The sequence below is a fragment of the Pholis gunnellus genome (genome assembly GCF_910591455.1).
Source record: "Pholis gunnellus genome assembly, chromosome: 10".
Lineage (NCBI taxonomy): Eukaryota > Metazoa > Chordata > Actinopteri > Perciformes > Pholidae > Pholis > Pholis gunnellus.
Window position 1 is genome coordinate 11,437,467 of NC_136537.1, and position 20,223 is coordinate 11,457,689.

At 40.2% G+C, this 20,223-nt stretch overlaps 3 protein-coding genes and 2 long non-coding RNA genes across 5 annotated transcripts; all 5 read right to left on the reverse strand.

Moving 5' to 3' along the window:
• Window positions 1-540: 540 nt before the first annotated feature.
• On the reverse strand, window positions 541-7,180 carry hspa4b (heat shock protein 4b). Its single transcript, XM_079167221.1, has 19 exons — window positions 6,881-7,180; window positions 6,212-6,269; window positions 5,922-6,062; window positions 5,107-5,229; window positions 4,866-4,965; window positions 4,596-4,729; window positions 4,259-4,503; window positions 4,093-4,169; window positions 3,843-3,994; window positions 3,594-3,700; window positions 3,354-3,487; window positions 2,959-3,143; window positions 2,751-2,846; window positions 2,313-2,468; window positions 2,073-2,198; window positions 1,875-1,982; window positions 1,664-1,783; window positions 1,393-1,554; window positions 541-1,076 (listed from the first exon to the last, which is right to left on the reverse strand). The coding sequence occupies exons 1-19, from the start codon at window positions 6,985-6,987 to the stop codon at window positions 885-887; spliced, it is 2,523 nt and encodes an 840-aa protein (XP_079023347.1). The 5' UTR covers window positions 6,988-7,180; the 3' UTR covers window positions 541-884.
• Window positions 7,181-7,525: 345 nt separating this feature from the next.
• On the reverse strand, window positions 7,526-10,369 carry uqcrq (ubiquinol-cytochrome c reductase, complex III subunit VII). Its single transcript, XM_079167479.1, has 3 exons — window positions 10,280-10,369; window positions 8,914-9,085; window positions 7,526-7,999 (listed from the first exon to the last, which is right to left on the reverse strand). The coding sequence occupies exons 2-3, from the start codon at window positions 9,065-9,067 to the stop codon at window positions 7,905-7,907; spliced, it is 249 nt and encodes an 82-aa protein (XP_079023605.1). The 5' UTR covers window positions 9,068-9,085; window positions 10,280-10,369; the 3' UTR covers window positions 7,526-7,904.
• Window positions 10,370-11,863: 1,494 nt separating this feature from the next.
• Window positions 11,864-14,087, reverse strand: gdf9 (growth differentiation factor 9; the record flags this gene model as incomplete). The annotated part of the gene is made up of 2 exons (XM_079167267.1): window positions 11,864-12,804; window positions 13,712-14,087. The coding sequence occupies 2 exons, from the start codon at window positions 14,085-14,087 to the stop codon at window positions 11,864-11,866; spliced, it is 1,317 nt and encodes a 438-aa protein (XP_079023393.1).
• Window positions 14,088-15,747: 1,660 nt separating this feature from the next.
• LOC306701906 lies at window positions 15,748-16,256 on the reverse strand. The gene is made up of 3 exons (XR_013767250.1): window positions 16,213-16,256; window positions 15,958-16,058; window positions 15,748-15,848 (listed from the first exon to the last, which is right to left on the reverse strand). It is a non-coding gene; the product is annotated as an uncharacterized lncRNA (long non-coding RNA).
• Window positions 16,257-16,651: 395 nt separating this feature from the next.
• Window positions 16,652-18,496, reverse strand: LOC306702312. The gene is made up of 4 exons (XR_013767263.1): window positions 18,328-18,496; window positions 17,331-17,372; window positions 16,854-17,247; window positions 16,652-16,683 (listed from the first exon to the last, which is right to left on the reverse strand). It is a non-coding gene; the product is annotated as an uncharacterized lncRNA (long non-coding RNA).
• Between the last annotated feature and the right edge of the window lie 1,727 nt (window positions 18,497-20,223).

The window sequence follows — 20,223 nt, forward strand, 5'->3', positions numbered from 1 at the left end:
AATTACACGTCCCGGGGAGATCTTAAAGAGACTGAAGAGTGCCGTAGTGTTTATTATTTTAAAATACGTGTTTTTACAGGTAAATTAGACTGCAGCAGAACATAAATCAAAATGAGCACATTCTGAGTAATGCCTCATAACCTAACTAACAATTATTGATTCCAACTCAACTAAATCACTTTATCAGTTTCATATTTCACTCATGAACAAGCTTTACATCATTTCAAAACCTAGCAAGTAACTGCTATAACAAATGTACGTTAATAAATTGAGATTGGACTTGATTTCACTAAATAAAACCAAGATTTGTAACGTTACCAATGTTTGCTTGAAAAAGCAGAACAATTTTATAGACGTGGAGTCTAAAAACACATCAGAATCAGGCCTAAAAAATGGACATGTTTAATGTGTAATGTAAACTCCTGTCAGCCAACCCCCCAAATTCACAGAAATATGACCAAACACATGACCGGTGTCCTCACTGGTAGAGGGACAGAAGCCTTTGTGAAGCTTTGAACAAAGAAAGAAGGATCGTACAAGTGATTTTCAATAACTTTATTAAAACCATATTGTGACACAGACCAGAACACTTAAAGGGCACACAACAGAAATAAATACCATTATGTGTACAGCGCTCATTGTCAAACAGGCTTATTGCGGCTGGCTTTAGATTTATGTTATCCGGAAAGAGAGAGGGCATGCTATGTCATCAGACAGAGTTACCACCAGGAGCTGGTCTCAGTGTGCTAATCACCCTGCCTGCTTTTGACTGTGTAGTGCAGTTTCTGGAACATTTTACCTGCTCTGATATACACCCAGGCTGCATCTCAATCTAAAACAACCAGCTCCCATTCAGCTTTGCTTAGCGGGGCGTTTGGGCTGCTTTAATCGAGGTCCATGTCAGGCTTGGTTTCTGTGGTTTCTGAGCTGGGGTTGCCCGTGTTCTCGGCCGTTTCTCCCTGGGCTTTCTCCTGTCCGTTGACGGGCCCATTCTGCTCTGCAGGAGCGTCCTCCTTGGGAAGCTCCACCTTGGGCTTGGGCTTGGTCACGATGAAGTTACAAGCGGAGAACAGCTCCTGGAGAATGACACGAAAAGGGTATGACATGTAATCATGTTTTATTAAAAGAAAGATCAATGGCCCAAAAGAGTTACTAATGTGTTTCTGGTGGATAGTTGACCTCAGTGTCTCATGTTGCAACACTAACTTATGGGATGAAGAAGTGCTAGATATCATGTGCCGAAGAAGTAATAACATCTGAATGAATGCTGGCTATACGAGTAAAGAAATCTAGTATTTTACATGTATGGGATTCTCCATTTTGAAGGCCCTGCATTCTAGTCCCTGTTCTCAGTACTTTGTTTCATGTTCTGCTGATGGAGTAGACACTCACCCTTGTTTTTGCTTGAATGTCTTTCACTTTGATGGTCGGATCCACCGTCAAGTTCTGTTTGCCCTGCTGGTTCATGGCGCTGTTCATCCACATCATTGCATCGCTGGCCTGTTTGTCCACTTTCTTGACATCTGCCTCATCTAAATGGTCATACTGCTCCTCCTGGAAATCAAAAGAAATAAGTTATGTTTACCGCAGGCATCATTACTTATCTTTGTAATAAAAATGCCAGCATTCTGTTTAAAAAAAAAAAACAACCTCTTAGATTTACCTTCATTTTGTATGCTTCCACAAATTTCATATACTGCTGGATTTGTTTTCCCAACTCCTCAAATGCTTTTGGTCTCACTTCGGCCTCTGTGTACCTCTCCTGGATGGGCTGGCCAAGTTTCTATAGCAAACACAACACACAGTCAGTTAAAGAAGTCGATATGGCAACCTGACAATGGAGGACAAAAAGCTATTACTATAGAAACAATTACCTTTAACTCGGCCAGTTTGTCAATGTACACCTGTTTGGATTGGTCCTCTCCATCTTCATACAGCCAGTTTTCAGTATTCTCCAGCATTAATGACAGGGCATCTCGGTCCTGAAAATAGAAAAATAATTTCATTCCATCATGATTATGAAGACGCTACCTTTGATCCACTTCACAATGACTCGGGACCGTTGTACTCACAGATTTACTGACAAACTTCTCCAGCGTCCCATGCAGCTTGTCCCTCATTTCGTACACATACTCCTCTACGTAATTCTTAGCGTCGTTTCTCTCCTTCTCCAGCTTGTCCTGCATGATCATCTTCCCCTGAAGAGATTCCAAACAGCAAATTTAACCGCTGAACACTTTCGGAACAGATCAAGCCATTAAGGACGGGTGGATTTTGTACTGTGTGTACGTGACGGCTGAAAGTTTAGTTACCTCATTTTCTACAAAAAGATTGAGCATGTCATCAGCTAGCTGCCACTGTGGACTGTTATCAATCGGAAGCTCAATCACTTTTGTTTTCACTTTGGGCTTTTTGGCTTGTGGGGGCTGGTCGGTCTTCTTCTCGCCTTTGGCCTCCTCTGGGGTGATCTAAACGGGTAAAAGAATAAGCGTTGAGATTCAAAACGAGTCAAGACATGTAATGACCTAGCCAATTATTAGAACATCTGTACAATTTCATGAAGCCCAGAGCGTTAAATCAAAGTTCAGTTTTGGTTTACACCGTCAATTCTTTTTTTAGGACGCAAGATTACGCTGTCTATTGTCTTACAAATGTCTAACCCCAGTAACATACATGAAGGTGAACATTATAAGTTTCTCAAAGGCAGAATTTATTATGGCCGATTGTATCTCAAAAGCTGAGCGTCTTACCTCCATCTCCTCGTTCTCGCGGGGCGTCTTCTCTTCTGTTTCCTTCTGACCGTCTCCCTGACTCTGCTGCTCATCCTGATCCGTCTGCATCTTGCTCTGCAGAGGAGTAATGAATGGTGTCATGTTGGAGTTTTTTTGTCTCAAAAAAGAAGTACAAATAGTACTTCACATGCTAATCTGATGCTCGGTGCAAAAGGACACTTCGTACCTCTCCCTCTTTTTCATTGGCCTGCTCCGTTTCCATGGGTTCCTCTGTCTCATCAGACTTCTGCACTTCAACCAGGGAGGCGCTGGACACGCTGAAGATACCGTGGATGTTCACCCGCACCTTGACTTTCACCTTGGAGCTCTCCCCAGATGCCTGCGGGATAACCTTCTGGATCACAAACTGACCTGAAGGGAAGAAAAAAACAAAAATCAACCAGACAAATTAGATTTAAAGCCTCTCTTGATGCCATTAGTCTTGGAAAATCAATTTCATCACGTTTATCTACTAAGATAAACCAGCGGAGAGTTAATACTGGACAGAAACACGACAGGATGTTTGTTGTGGACTCTTTCTTCGCCCTGTCAGACATCACTTAGGAAGTGTCAGCTGCTTACCAATAGTAGGATCGGGGTAGGGCAGCTCATTGGCCTTATTGTAGTACGCCTCCAAAGAAAAAGGCTCTTTCCGGTAGAAGGTCAGCACTTTGGAGAAAGGTGCCGCGTGGTTCACGGGGAATACCTCGCAATCACTGCAAACAATGAATATTTCATAATTTAAAAAATGCAATAATCAAGATCAGGATCAGAAGGGAAAAATAATAATGGTGGATATTAAAACTATGTTGTTTTCTTTACCTCAGACCTTCTTCTGCAGCAGAATGCCACTTCAAGGAGATGGGATAGTTAACAACATCTGTGATGGAGAACTCACGCACTTTGAAGGCAGGTGACAGGATTGCACACTGTGGAGACACACCCAGGGTTCAATTACAACGAAATCTTTATCTATTTTTTTAATCTGAAAGAAAAAAAAACACCCCTTTCATGCCAATAAATGGCAACGGGAGAGGTGGAGACCAGCTTTAAAAGCAAAGTATCGCAGACCTGCAGGGCACATCCTCTGGCCACCGCTTCGTCAGCATTCAGAGTGGTGTTCAACTCCTTCCCGAAGAATTTGCTGATCCTCTCTTTGACTGCTGGGATCCTTGACGCTCCCCCCACGATCTCTACTGCATAGATGTCTTCCTTTTTCAGTTCTGATGGAACAAACATGCAGTATTATCAGCACACATTAAAAGTTCTAAATCTGATTGAATAAGAAAAGTACAACACAACTGGGGGAAATTATACTCACTGGTTTGTTCCAGCAGACTCTGCAGTGGAGCCTCAACTCGGGTAAAAATGTCAGCGCACATCTCTTCAAACTGGCCCCTTGTGCAGCAGAAAAAGGTGGACATGACTTTAAAAACGGTACATTTAAAAAGATACCAAAAGCAACAAACGATTTATTGTTCGTCTACCTGTTCAGTTTTCCAGAGACATCAATGTCATTCATGAAGCACTCGATGTTAAGCGGCAGGTCAGAGGCGTTGGCGCTCATCACTCTCTTCAGTTTCTCACACTCCTGGAAAAGCCTCACCAGAGCCCTGGGCTTCGTCTTGACATCAATCTTGTACTTCTTGCCGAAATCCTCACAGAAGTGCTTCACCAGCATCTCATCAAAGGCCATTCCTCCCAGCTCTGGGTCACAAGCTGTCGCCAGGACCTGAGAGAGAAAGAAGAAAAGAGAGAGTTGAAGGAATGAGACAAAGCCTCCGATTGATAATGAATGTCTGTTATGGTGCTTCAGCTACTCACCTTGACTTTGCCCTTGTTAAAGGCACACACTGATGTCTGGTATCCAGAATGGCCCAGGTCCACAAATACCACATTCCTGGGCTTCTCCTCCGGAGCAGGGAGATCCTGTTTATAGATCCCATACGCCAGTGCAACTGGAAGGAAAGTTGTTAAATTATTAATGACGTCTACTGGAATCAACGTCAAAGTGTGCATTCTGGCAGCCGCAGTCAACAATCAGTAACATGCTCATCCTTGCCCGTGCCCTGCCCCCAAAAAACTGGTACAGACCTGCAGTCGTCTCATTCATGAGTCTCAGGCAGTTGAGACCGGCGATCTGAGCAGCATCTACTACTGATCTCCTCTCAGCATCCGTGTAGTAGCAGGGAACCTGGTTACAATAGAGAAGCATTTGAGACCAGAAAAGGTGGAGTATTTAAGCTTTTCTTATGCTGGCGAGGACTACATATTCTGCCCCTCTACTTATCAAGGTCAGCATCAAAAACTGCATTCCTTAATATGCAATACTCACAGACACAACACAGTCAGCCACAGGCTTCTTGAGGGCCTGCTCCGCAGTCTCTTTCATCTTGGTCAGCAGCATGGCGGTGACCTGTTCAATGCTGAACACCTTCTCCTCCTCCATGTAGTTCACCTTTAAACATTGTCAGACATGGAGGAGATTATTACATCGCTCTAGTTGATTTCTACCGTGTCGAATCAGACCGAGTGTTCTGTAGAGCAAGCGACTGAACGATCGACCGAAAGTACCAATGTCTGTGTCAGTTATAAAAGTATCCATCATCGTTCCACTGCATCATCGAGGCTTCAAACTTTTTAGGTCAGCTAGTGAAGACAAACATTTCACAACTTCAAGAAGCACACGTGCTGCTTCATGGGTGCAATAAAGTGTTGATATAATAATATCTACAAGCTTTAAGTGCTTGTTGGCGTTAAAAGTTTGTCTGAAAACCCCTGAGTACACCACAAAAATTGAAAGAATTTTTGGTCTTTCAGACTCAAAAGATATGCAGATCTGAATTTTAAATCACTGTAATTAACAACATCCTATTAATGGAACTGTATCATGCTGTGTCTATTGTTTTATTATCTTTACTATAACAGACATGTTGATGTTATTGTGAAAGTGTGTTTTCTTTGTATGCATTTGGCAGGTTGATAATTACCTCGCCCAATGATGAAAAGATATATAAATGATTTCAGTTCTCTTGGAGGGAATATAGAAATGTACATGGATTATTTGGAGGTATATCCAGTGTTTCTGGGCTTATTACTAAACCTTCCATCACATCATTTAGGCGTTAATGTTCCACGTTCTTTCCTTACCTTGATGCCAGTCGTTCCTGTGGACATTTGTGCAATATCATAGACCAAACAGTTTTTGAGGCGCTGCACGTAGGGATCCGAAAACGCCCTGCCATGAAGCCTCTTGAACCCTTGGACTGTGTTCTTGCAGTTTGTGACGATCTGTGGAGGGGAAAAAAAGACAAAACAACTCTCTATTAAATAAACACGTGCACACCTGAATAAATGATGCGTTCCTGACTTGAAAGTGGAAATAACAGGTTCTTGTGTCAGGTTAATTATCAGGTGTCCAGTGTCCCATCTACACATACCTGGCTTTTGGCAGCAGCACCGATCGCTCGATTCCGGGGTCCAAAAGAAACAAATGCTCTAAAAACAGAAAACACAATCCAGGTCTGTCTTCAACAAAAACATTTCGATTGTAACAATGATGCAGCTTCCTCACAGGTTTGGTGTAAGCTGTAACAAAATGGCACTTGACTGTGATGGCGAGTTCACGTAATAATATAACTAACGTTTGCAAATAGGTATTCTATATTGCCTTATTCTTTTGGGTTACGGGTCTGAAAATTAAGTACAATGAATTAATCAAGCCGTTTGACAGGCACGGTACGGCCTCCTCCCATCATGCGCTCATTCATGCCCGCAGTAAAAAAAAAAAAATCCATCACCTGACTGAGCAGGTCAATTATTATTATTTAGGTTATCTCAAGGATATTAATGGAACAACGCACCACAAGAACAATTCCATCACGTGGTGTGGTACAAGGATTTCGTTTTACCCACAATGGTTAGCATTAGCTTTAGCACTCACATGCCGTTTCCTGTTTCGAAATCTGTTAGCAGGCTAACTAGCTACGTAGCATAGTAGCTACACCACAGATGAAAGAAAGAGTGGGATATTTCACACCCGCGTCTGCTGTCTCGGGGCAGATAATACGACACAAATCAAACACAACTGCGTATGTAATTGTACTTACGGTGTACATCGGTCGCTGTAGTCATTAGCGACAGTTTCAATCCCCCCGGCTCTGGCTACCGCTACGTAGCAGTTCAGGAACCCGACGTCAAATCCGACAACCGACATCTTCGCTAGCTAACCGAACAGTGTAGAGTACAGGAATTACACGGAAGAACGGGAATATAAGTCAGTGCTAAAGGTGACAGCAGCAGCTACGGTGGGGTTTCAGTCAGCGGACGGTGATACACCCGTGTTCTTGTTCCATGAAGCTGGGTAGCAGCATGCGGTGCGCCGGCTGATGCGTGAGAGCGTTCAGGAATCTTCTCTGTCCCGCCGACCAATAGCGTAACGACTGCGCAGCACGAGACGCTGATATCACGCGCCCCCTAGCGGCCAGGAATTGCAGTAGCAGCTTTAGATGTGTAAATGTACACAAACGTTCCTACATTCATTTCTTGATTATTCTAACTACTGCAGATACTTGCAAAACGCTTATCGCCACTTGCCTTATAATCGTCTTAAATGTGATTTGATTTATTAGATACCCGACAGTCTCTCACCAATAAAACATTTTCAGCATTTAAGTTGAATATAATTGCCGTAATCACCTTAATTTATCATTTAGTCTTTAAAATGTCAGAAATCAAGGAAAAATCCCTCACACTCACAGATTCCAAGGTCTTTTTATTCCACCCACTGTCCAAAACCCAACAATATTTAATGCACAAAAATAAATGATTGGTATAACTACAAATCATTGTCATTTTGCTTGATAGATCATTTAGCAATACTCAAAACTGTAGTCTTGTTAATTATCTGTTAATTGACTAGTTACATCAGCACTGAGTGAGTGCATTATAACGTGTAAAAAAAAACTAGCATTCATTTGACACCCACATTAAATGAGCATTAATCCGATCACAAAGAGATGGCTGAATTAAATCAATCAAGACTGATTTCACATAAATATCATTCTTCTTTATTGGTGAAACATACAGGTGGAATTAATAACAGAGGGCAGCGTTCATAAAGGTGGCAGGAGTTCATTCGTCATTCTCAAAGTCAGCTGCGACCTTCTTCTTGCCCTGCTCATAAACACTGTTGCCCCAGGTGTATGTCAGGTACATCAAGGTCATTGCTGCAACACAAAGATTATAAAACAAATAAGAACCAGGAGCATCTCTTTGTTTAATTGAGTTTAGCCACACCTGGCTGTGCAATACAGGCAAGGCAGTCAAATATTAAAACCAATTGTTAAATATCATATAATCCATGCAGAGATCCTGAAATAAGGAATATTAACCACATTTGTGATTCAATCCCCCTATACTGAACAGACACATTATCTACATTAGAAAAAACGACCAAAACAAGTTTCAAGTGAATATATAGTATAACACAAAATACTTCATGTTATTATGTACAATATTATTGAATTGTTCGGGCAAAATAGGGTTATATTTACAATAGCAGCAGTAAAGAAAGATGCTGCCAGCACCTCTGGGCATGTGCTTGTCATTTGCCAGTATTGTTACATCAAACATTTGTTTGCTCTTGTTGCCGTCAACTATGATTTATGACTCAAACCACAGCAGAGGCTGGGGTCAAAGCAGGTAACAGGCCTATCATATGACCCCAGACCAACTCCCAGTCACTTGTTATAATGACATTAAGAGATGTTTGCATAAATGTGATATAGGATTGTATCAACATCATCCACTCCTACCTGAAAACCAACATTACCTTTTGTTATTCTATGTCTAGACACGTCTAGTAGTTTAGCAAAATTGTCAAAAATAAAATGTTTTCACTGCCTACAACGCCATACAGACGGACACGGTGTTGTGCCTGCCACCAACCACCAACCTGCCATATATTTGAATCTAGATACCTCAAGCATACTTTTGTTTCATGTACTTGTTATTTATGATAGTTAGTTTTTTAAGTTAGTGTCTCGTTGACATCGTGAGATGAGTGTAAAATATTTCAATAAACAATTCTGAAGAGCATCACTACTGGCTCTGAATGTAAAATACTGATTTCAAAACTCACGGGGGGCAACTTTGAAGAAAGAGGCTGAGACCCTTCTCCACACATTGGGGATTCCCTTGGAGAAGTAGTTGGGGAAAGCCCTCTGCTCAAAGGGGGACAGACTGTATGTGATTATATGCCTGATCTTGGCCAAGTCTCCGAAGTGGCGGCCCATTTTTACAAGAGAGCTGACCTGAAATGACAAAAGGACATTTATGTATTCAACACTGTACTAAATGCAAACAGTCTGTGTTTACATCATGATGCTTTGTCAAAGTCGATGGACAGTGTTTTCCCGATGATGAATTTGTAATGTTAAGATGTCAGCCATATTATCTGCCCAGATGATTGTTTTTTTTTGCTGCCGTTTACATTATTTTCATGCAATTTTGAAGAAAAAAAAAAAAGGTACTACAGGAATACACTACTGTTTTTGTTTGGGTGATGTTTTTCTTGTGTTGCAGATGGGCTACATCTGCATCTGTTGTGCATCCACGTGTTGCATAATGACAATAAATTATCCTTAAATTCTAGAATTAAATGGTTTTGAAAATGTATCATGACACTATCACAGCTCTGTGCATGTTGGTAGAAGGAGGCACAGATAGTTGCAGTTTATCTTATTATTCAATGCGACTGTTTAATGAAAACCACTTCATTTGCAGCTGAACTGTTAGGGCTAATAAACAACTTTAGAATATAAAAATGGGGTTCACCGTTTGGTCCGTCTGTTTTCATAGAGTACTACAGATAATCATCTGTAATAATTCCAGAAATAAAAACAGGAGCTGATATATGTAACGTTACCAAGGGGTCTGAGTGTGACTTTCTTTGACATTGACTATTTAATAATGATCTTTAGTGAGGTACTTCTCTTTGCATTACTTGCTGGATATTATGTGATCATAAGTTTGTGTTTTATACATCTCAACTTTTACTTAATCTCGTTTAAAAGATTTAGTAAATTACAGTAATAACGTCATTTTATTTTTTACAGATGTTACAGTGAATTCGTAACGTTACTAAAAGCGTATTAAAGTTGCTCATAAAAGCGTCTATGCATTAACTGTATGGAAAAAAATCCCCATTCAGGCGACAGATTATCTAAATACATGATTATAAAACAACCCTAAACGAGATCTAAAGAGCACGAGATGAGCTCGACTGTTTAGTCGTGACAGCTAACGTTAGCTCCAGTAGGCTAACGTTAGCTGCTAAGGTCCTTGAAACGCTTCCTGGTCTGGCACGTTAACGTAGTCGTTTAGTCGAAAAACAAAAAACGTAGGTGACTCCCACTACAATAAACCAGATAAATCCCACACAGTTACGGTGATAAAAGCTACTGGAGGCAAAACTACACCGTTAAAATTGTGACATTGGAGCTTACCGTGCCGTTTCAAAACAGTATCTCCTTGTAAAGTTTTCCGGTGTCCTTCCGTTTTATTCAGGCCTCGGGTGGTTGCTAACACGGAGGGCGTTGTCGCCCCCTGGCGGACTGGGGTTTAGTCACGTTAAAGATAACGGCTCCACCAAGGATTTATTCACATGCCTTTAAATGTACTCTGAGACCCGTTTAATCTGGGTATCAACTGGTTCGGTCCACAGCGACTGTGGTTCTTGTTGATGGTTATGTCATGACTATGAACCACAATCAAGAGGTTGACATCAGATAAAAAGGGTAAAGGCCACAGAAAGCCTGAGGGATGGAGGCTTTTAATGTGCTTCACTTCTTGGTTCATATACTACGGTCTGCTCAGCATCTTGGCCTTATATGTGGCTTTTCTTTTTAGATAAACCCAGTTTTCTGTTTGTGTCTTCCTCAGACATATATCAATAGATGAGAAGATTAAGAGGGGACGCTTACTTTACCGACAACTTGACAAAGAGACTGAGTTCTGACTGAGGCTGTGGATCTCCTGTGAACCGACATCCAGGTCTTGACCATCACTGAAAACATTTCAGAAAGGTGGAACGTATTGACACTATTTCTGTAGCATTACCCACGGTCTTCTCTGATGGTCTTACTGAGAGTGGAGTCTGTGCATAACCTGTATTTAGGACCATTTAGACTCAGGACAGAGTAAACACTCCATTGCAAGAAGATCTCTTTTTCCTTAGTGCAAAATTATTTCCCCATGTTCAATGACCATTTACAGACAGCTGTATGCAGACAACATTTATGCAGTTATTTTTTTTTTATTTTTCATATTTTCCAACTTTTCAGACAATCCGTCTTCATATTTTTACTTTTTTTGAGATAGTGAACACAGTGAATTCATTCCATTTGCATACATAGACATGACATGCATTTAGTCACATTCAACCAGTACAAATTCATAAGTTAATTCATACTTATGCAGTCACGCAGAGACCAGAAGTAATAAATACACACTGAAACCTTGACAACTTTCATTCTGGACATTATGAGGTCAGCTGCCGTTCAGACAGTTGTCTCTAATCCCCAAGAATAAAACGATATGTAAAAGGTTTGATAAGAGTTTGACCGCTTTTTCATCTTTTGTCCAGAACAGGGCTACTTAAAACTTGGCAATTGTGTTAAATTAAAGAATAATGACCCCCACCCAAAATAAGTTAACAAAAATAGAACTTAAAAAAAACATACAAAAATCATACAACTCATTTTTCTTCTTCAAGTGTGTCATATTAAATACTATGTTGCAAACAGTAAGTTGAAGAATAGGATGCATTGGCGTCCTTTCTTGTCACGCCTTAACAAAAAGGAAATAAATGTCACCTTTCCACATTTTTCACAAGGATAAAATACTTTTTGTTTAAGTGAACACACCTGCTCCAGATCAAACTTTATGCGCAACGATTTAATAAATTCATGAAATCACTGATTGGATAGATAGAGTCCACCTGTGATGACTGTTGAGGAGGTCTGTGGTGATGTTCTATTCAGCCTGTAAAAATGAAGGAGAAAAAAAGCCCAGACATGTTGGCAGCTGGCTTAGCGACATGTGCATCTGGTGGCAACCATGTCTTCAAACTCCTTGTAGACATAGGAGCCATCCTCCTCAAAGATCATGACACTCAGGGGGCTGTAATGGGAGGGAATGCACGAGGGCCTGGGCACGGAGGAGTCCAGCTTCTCGTAGATGATGTTCTGCACCATGGTGTGGACAGGGGAGCCGTAGATGAAGCCCATGGTCCTCGGGCAGACGCCTCTGCAGTACCTGGGGTTGTACTTTGGTGGGAAAACAATCCAGTGATCCAGTTTGAGCTGGCTGAATCGCACCCGGAAATCATATAAGGCACAGTCGCTCGTCGGGAATTCAGAGCTGGAAAGAAGCTCCGGCAGGTGGATATCCAGAGCTTTATCGCCTCGCTTGCTCTTTGAAGATGCCCTCTTCCACCTCCTCTTTCGCCCCATCCTCTGCTCTGGTTTGAAGTCCATCTGCTCGGGAAATGTGTTCACCGCAGCAGCTGGCCTCTGACCTGCTTTGGCATTGACATTGACTAGGAGCGTCTGGTGGGCGATTTTGTTCGTGTCATAGAGATAGAGAAGCAGAAGAGGCGACCTCAGGGTGAACTTCAGTGGGACTTTGCGCCCATCACCACCAGCTCTTTGTTCCTCTGGACAGGTGACGTTGATGAGCAGGTGTACGTTTTTCTTCTGGAACTTTAAGAGAGGCCGGAGAAACGAGGTGACGTCCACCTCCACCCAGTTCCTCTTGCCCTTTGCGTCTGTGCTGACTGTGAAGTTCCCGGCGTGATGGACCCCGGGACACAGCTGACACTGGTTTGAGTGGTCCTGCTCCCCGAGACTCAGGTAGCACACAGAGTTGACAGGTGCTGCGTGGTCAAAATTGTACAGCAGGGCCGACTTCAGAAGCTGTTCTTTTCTTCTGACTTGATGAAGGCTGTAGGAAAGATCCTGCATAAAGTTCCCTGAAGGAGAAAATGAGAAAACATGAAGGCACACATGACACGTCAGTCACACAAATGTCCATGTGCTCATGATTTATTTGTGTTAAGTGCACAATGTCACTGATGCCTTTAAAACATAACAGGAGTTTTAAGGGGGGAGCCTCAGGTAAAAATGACAATTTTGATGAAATCGGTCTATTTGGAGACATTTCTCTCCTTTTTTAAGTTCAAAAGCATGATTAAACCAGAAAAACTGCATAAAACAGATAATGTATTCAATACCAAATGAATCTACTTAGAATTTCATATATTGCAATCAAGTTTTACAAAAAAAAAGTATCTACGAAATTTTCAAAAACAGATTATAGAAATATTTGTACAATTTCCAAATATTAGATATCACGGTCATAAAACACAAACAGTTGCTCTTGCCATATCTGAAAATAGCATCCTCTTAATCCACATTAAATGTTTTTGTCTGAGATTTACTCAAATCCCTTAAAAAGGGCCAAAAGACAAGCAGCTTTTGGTTTGAGTGGTGTATTGTCTGTAATCATTTTGAGAATGGCACCTTAACATCTGATCTTATTATGACCCCACTAATGAGATGAAAACCGTTGACCCTCCTTCCACCTCTGTAGCATTCCAAGTTTAAGTACAGAGATAACCGAGAACACACTGGAATAATCAAACCTAGCCCCAGATTGTCTGAATGCAACGTTTTTGGAAACTTGATTTAGACAGAGCCCATTTGCAAAACAGAGCCACATATTGAATAATGCAGGAGCCCTCTTAGTCTATATTGTTCTTAAATGGGGGAATTAACCTAACACATATGCAGTTAATTATATGACCAAACTATTCAAAGCACAGTGAATCTGGAGGTCTGGGACCCTTGAGCAGTAACACTGCTGCTTAACCTGCTCACCTTTATTACTTTGTGTAAGACATTCATCTCGTGGCTTGATCAGTCGGACTGTGTTGTAGATGTCGCTCCCGTCCAAACTCCTCGCCACTCGGGAGGACTTCGTGTAAACCGCCGTGAGATACTTCATGTACCTGTGTTCGGGTTTCATCTTTTTCTTCAGTCCCGGGTTCCACCTCGACCCTCCGTGCTCGGACAGGGCCTTGAGCAGCGGGGAGAAGATACTGCCGTACGGATAGCTGAAGTCACCCCGGTTGTGCAGCGCATTCGAGGCAGCCAGAGAAGCTCGGACCAGCGGGCAGCTGCAGGTGACCAGCAGCAGAAAGAAAATAGTGCGAAAATAACGGAGGACAACTGACATCAGCATTTGTTTTTCCATGATAAATAACGAAACCAGGCAAAACTTGGGAGAGACTCTCCGCTGAGAGCTCGAGGTAAACAGGACCGCAAGCACGTGTTGCTGCTGATCAACATGCGCAGGTGTTTGCAATCAACGCTATCACTCTTGCTACTGTCTCAGGTAAAGAGACAGAATTTATAACTTGTTCAGATTCAGTCGTAATATCACATTCAGCAAAAATAGCTTAATACGTTGAATTAAACAGTGCTGTAGCCTATCCTGAATCTCATCAGATATTGTATTTTGGCACTTTAATGTGAAACTCGAAGTAATCAGATTAAAATTAAGATTTAAAGAGAAAAATCACAAAAAGTTAATTTTAACCACATTTTCGAAGCATAGGTACACACATAATGCACAGCAGTCAGCAATAGTTCACGTTATGCCGTAAAAAATAAAGACCTTTATGGAGACAGATTTTACGCTTTTATTTTGAAGACCAACATCCGGTGCTATTTCGAGTACCGCTACCTCAATGTAACCACTGAAGTACAACGAGTTATTAGTTAGTTATTTTAGTTAGAGTTGTATTAATGTCCCCTTGTATTTTACAAAGAAACCCCAATTATTTTGTCTGCTATTAAAGAAACCTGTGTCTCTATTTTGGAGATGTTTAGAAATATCAACTGGCCGTCTTTGGTGTAAAAAAAACGTAATAATGATGAGTTTCTGATCGTTGGGAGTAACTAATTAGTCTACAAATGACGTTAATAAAGCTAACGTTATGCTATATTAATAGCTCAACTTTACCATTACTGACATAATGTATACCTCATATCTTATATTTAGGTATCACATATTCTATTTTATTTCTTTAGTATGACTAATTTAATTTTGTGTTACTCAACCCTTCCCAGTGAGCATTTTTCCGTTGAAAAGACGTTCAAAAGACGTCTACGCCCACCGTTGAAAAGACGTTCAGAATTGGTTCAAAAGTGAAAGTTTTTTCGCCGACTATTCATAGACGGTGATTGAACGTTCACGCGTAGACCAGATTTCAACGGGATTTGCAATACTACAATTTTTCGTCCTCTACATTGTGCTAATAATAGTATATCCTCATTTTAGATGCTTACTAAGAAACCACATCCACATTTATCAGTTGAAAGCCAGTATCGCAAATCCCGTTGAAATCTGGTCTAAACCTAAACGTTTAAACAACGACTATATATAGTCGTCTAAAAAACGTTCACTTTTAACCGTGTTTTAAATGCCAAAATGCATACAGTAGGCTACTTCTGGGTATAGGATGACAACTAGACAACCCACAGCACATTAAAAGTTACATACTTATTCATAATACATTAACATTTTTCACTTAAAAGGACAACACAATGCTTTTGATGCATTTAGATTTATTAACAAACAATACATGAACAATATAACACGAAGTATTTTTAAGCAAAATGAAATGGAACAATCTAAAAATAACATGAATTACATTTATTAAATAAAAGCACAATAAAATGGAACAATAATATAACAAAAATAAAGCTAAATAATCATAATATATTAACATTTGGATCTATTAATGAACCATATAAAAATAACAAGAAAAGCACAATAACATATTAAAGCTGAACAACTATGGAAATAAAACTAGTGTGGGGTAAACATAACATTTTTTTCCGCTTCAAAAGCCACCCCCACCGGACCTCCCAGGAGCCTGTTTGAGATGGTCTGCCATGGCTCTGTCAACTGCTGACTCTGTGGCACTTTGGTCGGACCGTATGACAGCCTCTATAAAATTAGGAGAATAGCATTATTGAATATAGTAGATCATGAAATGAGAGACTTTGACTGTACAACCATTCATTAAATGTATTTTGCATATTAGAACATGTATTACCTTTAACAACGGCGTAGACTTCAGTTTCCCTGAAGGCCCTCTTTTTCTTATGACCACCTCCTTTCATATTGAAAGTGGCCATTAATCTGTTTGTGAAGAGTCTGTGAATAAGAAAACGCATAGTGTCACTTAAGCTGTTTCAACTGTTCAGTAATGCTCAACTGTTTAGAATGGCTCCATGATGTCCATGCCATATACATTTTATTTCCACTTCTTTAGTTGTCAGATATTACCGTGTTGGTATGACGTTCATACCTGTCCATGATTTTATTTGTGGCATCTTTGATATTCTTCCCCCCCCACTTTGGCCAGCAGATGAACCTGTTTAAAAATAAAGGCGTACAATCTATTGCTCTGTGCTCTTAGAAACCGACTTCAGTTTTTTCATAAATGTTTAAAGCTTAAAAAGAAATTATCTTTAAAAATCTTTTCTTTTTTTACCAACAATGCCCGCTGCTCAGCATTTTGCAGCTTGCCCTCCAGCTCATCCAGCTCCTCGTTGTTTCTTAATGTTGGCACCTGTCTCTCAAGTCCTTTGTTCTCTACCCCTCTCCCAATTCTTTTCACTTCCTCAATGAGGTCCACCAATTTTCCCAGCACCACCCTCTGGAATTCTTTAAAAAAAAACATTAAATGGTCATTGATGTAGGTATTATAGACAAATCCCTCAGCCTAAAAGCTATTACTTACTTGCTGTGGACATCGGAAACAGACTTTTCTTGTTGCCTGGCGAAATTGATGGACAGATGGAAAAGGAATGTTATGATACTGTGTTGAACATATCAGTCAAGTATTTTGTTGAGTCATACGAAGTTGAAAGTCAAAGAAATTAGGAGATACTTTCAGGTCTTTATTACAGGGCAGAATGTAGTACTTTGTTAGTGGTTAAGCCTCACCTCTTTGTGTTTGTGTCTGCGGACTTCTGTGCCCATGGTCTGACAGTTCTGGGCTGATGGTGCTGGCCTCTAGGTGAGTGCGTACAGAACCTAACAAGAGTAAAATCATGATACATTAGCATGAACAGTGTGGAATGTCAATGAAAAATGTTATTAACTTCAGAAAAAGACAGAGTGTGTAGAACACCCCTCGAGTGCAGACATGGACAAGTCCTCTCGTAGAGACGTGTTGGAACCCTCATTAACAGATGTGTCGGATTCCACGTGTGCAAAAGATCCCTCCTGTCCACCATCAGTTGTGTTGGAAGTAGCTAAAGCATCAATTTTGGCTTTTCGTACCCTCCATTCTTTCAAATAATTGTAATCCATTATTGTTTGAGCAGACGTTTAATTACTGTAATGTAAAATGTAGTTGTGTTAGATTCAGCTTGTGCGGAGAATTGACAAATTCAAGTACATTTCATGTAGACAACTTACGTTGTCCATGTTGTCCATGTGGGTGTTTGACAGGGAAGATGCCTGTAAATAAAAATATTGTTACAATTAGTACATTGTTAGGTAGAATTACATTATTATATTACCAAATAAATATAATTGGAATCAGTTACAGTTACCGAGAAAAATACATGCAATTAACTAACAGTTTCTTATCAAAGTGTTGGTGATTACAAAGGGGTTACACCCAAATTGACTTTTGCTAAAAGGCTTAGGCTAGAATATATGTAGAAAAGATCAATCATTATAGTAGCCCTTTATAATTTTAAATCAAGTTATATTGAAGAACTTTAATACAAGTTGGATAGTATTAAATGTTGATCAGTGTTGTGAGGTTTACACTGCCTATTTATGGTGAATAAAACTTTTCAGCATTATTGTCCAGTTAAAAAAAGTTGTACAAAAAATAATGAAAATGTACTCACATGTAATAAGTAACGTGTCATTAATAAAGTAAATACAGCTTACTTATTACACTATTAACAAGATAAATATTACTAGCTATTACATTTATAGAGTAACATTCTCAACATTGTGCATTACACTGTATTATACTGTACATTTTTTGCTGTTTAGCATGCAGCAACATACAATGTTTTGGCCATATTGGTTGCAAAACAGGCCTTGTTTACTTCCTCCCCCATCCAATCTGTAATTAGCCCCTCTCGCGTTCTGTAGTGTATTTCCGATGCGAAATGGGCTTTAAAAGTACTTTATAGGTAACGACAGTCCACGAAGCCAAATGCATTAGTAACACCAAACATACACATACTGTACATTAAAGTCTGGGAGACTATTTAAGTTTACTTTTTACGTTTAATTTGTATCGTCGCAGCAGCACGTGCTAAGTTGGCATGCTAACGTTACAAGCTAGCACAAGCTAGCATGCCAGAACGAGCAGCCCATCCAGTATCGTGTGGGCAGCATAAAGTGAAAGAAATGGTTATAATTTAAGGTTTAAAATAGTCAATGTACTTACAAAGTATGTGGAGCGTTAAGCCTTGGGTTTAGTAGCCCGTTTCTCGATGCTCTGGAGCCGCAACGTGTCTGCTGCTGTTCGTCTCTGGCGGTGCAGTCGAAGCTCCAGACTGTGGCGTAGAGGACTTGCGCATGCGCGTTACAGCTGTAAGCAAACTGTCTGATTTAAAAGTAATGTATTTAACGGACCAGATGATGATGTCCTGGGAGCTTCTTGTTGACAGCACAGAGTCTATAGTTCCATATTTATGACGTTTTATATGAAACATTAAATGCGTTGAAATCGCGTCTTCGTATAGACCACATATCAACGGCCAGCATAATATCATTTTGGAGAAATAAGTTTAAAGTAACCAAAATCGCGTCTCTTTCAACCTACAACTGAACACACCATCAATATTTTAAAAGAAATTGGTGTTTTGTGACACGTTGATATTGTAACCGTAATTTAGCCGGTTGAAATGAGGGTGAAAATAGGTCTAAGACGTTCAGACCCGATTTCACCGCGATTTAAACCAAATATCAACGTTGAAATCAGGGTTAGTGCTCACTGGGACTCAACACTGTTCACTCCTAAAAAATGACAGAAGCATAGCTACTGTAAAGCTGCTGACCACTAGAAGGCAGACATTACATCCACCATTTTCTCTCAAGCTCATATTATACATTATCTTTGTTAAACTGTTAACTTTCGTACTTTAATCTTATAACATTTTAAACAGTTCAATATAGACAAGTTAGAGTTAAGGTTACCAATATATGCGTTCTAACCCCATGAAAATCCTGTTTGCATAACTACTTCAGTGACCATTTAAACTGTGAATATTAATACGAGCAAGCCCTGCCCTCTACTGGCCTGAAATATGAAGAGCAAATAAAGGGACACAACATTGCCCATTATCTGTAAAAATCATCGAAGATATACGAAACAACATGTAATGTGATGTATCAAGAGGTCCTGACTCAAAATGAAGACATATGATGAATACAGATAAAGCAATGTTCATGTTATGTGGTGGAAATTAGCCCTCATGGTGCAGCCACTGGTTAGACACAGATATAGTGTTTGTGTCCTTGTTTTAAAACACCACACCAGGGAAGTTCCATATTCATCAGCATAAGTTTTTTGTACTGTGGTTGGATAGCATTACCATTGATTTAATGTTGATTGATTTTACATTACAGTCATTTAGCAGACGCTTTTATCCAAAGCGACTTACAATAAGTGTATTCAATATAGGTATTCAAGAGAACTACTAGTCACCAGAAGTCATAAGTTCATCTCCTTTTTTAAACAAGCATCTAAGAGCATAAACCAGAGCCACAGTGCAGAAACAAACGAATACAATAAGTGCAACAAACTAATACGAATACAATAAGTGCAACAAACTAGTTTTAAAAATTGCAACAAACTAGTATGAGTACAATAAGTGCTAAGCGGAAGGCTCAGGGTAGGCCTTCTTGAAGAGGTGAGTTTTCAGCTCTGCTGTGCTGAGGTCAGTGGGAAGTTCGTTCCACCATTGTGGGGCCAGGACAGAAAACAGCCTTGACCGGGTCGATCGGCCGCAGGGGATTAATCATTTTATTGTTGTATGGTTTTCCTGTAATATCCACAGAACAGGTTTAAAATATTTAGCCTCACTACTTGCAAGGTTTTAAAAAAAGATGTTTGTGCCATCCAACACTTTCATATTATGAAGGTTAATTGTATCCTCTAAGGACCACCAGCTGGGCTTTAAACTTAGGTTGTACCTGTGTCTCAGTTACACACCATGTACTACTACTTCAAATCTAAATATTACACTGATTTGAAGTAGTTACATTTGTACCACAAAATGATGTACTTTTCCATTTTGTACTGACAGGAAATGATACAGACCTGGACCCCTCCACAGTA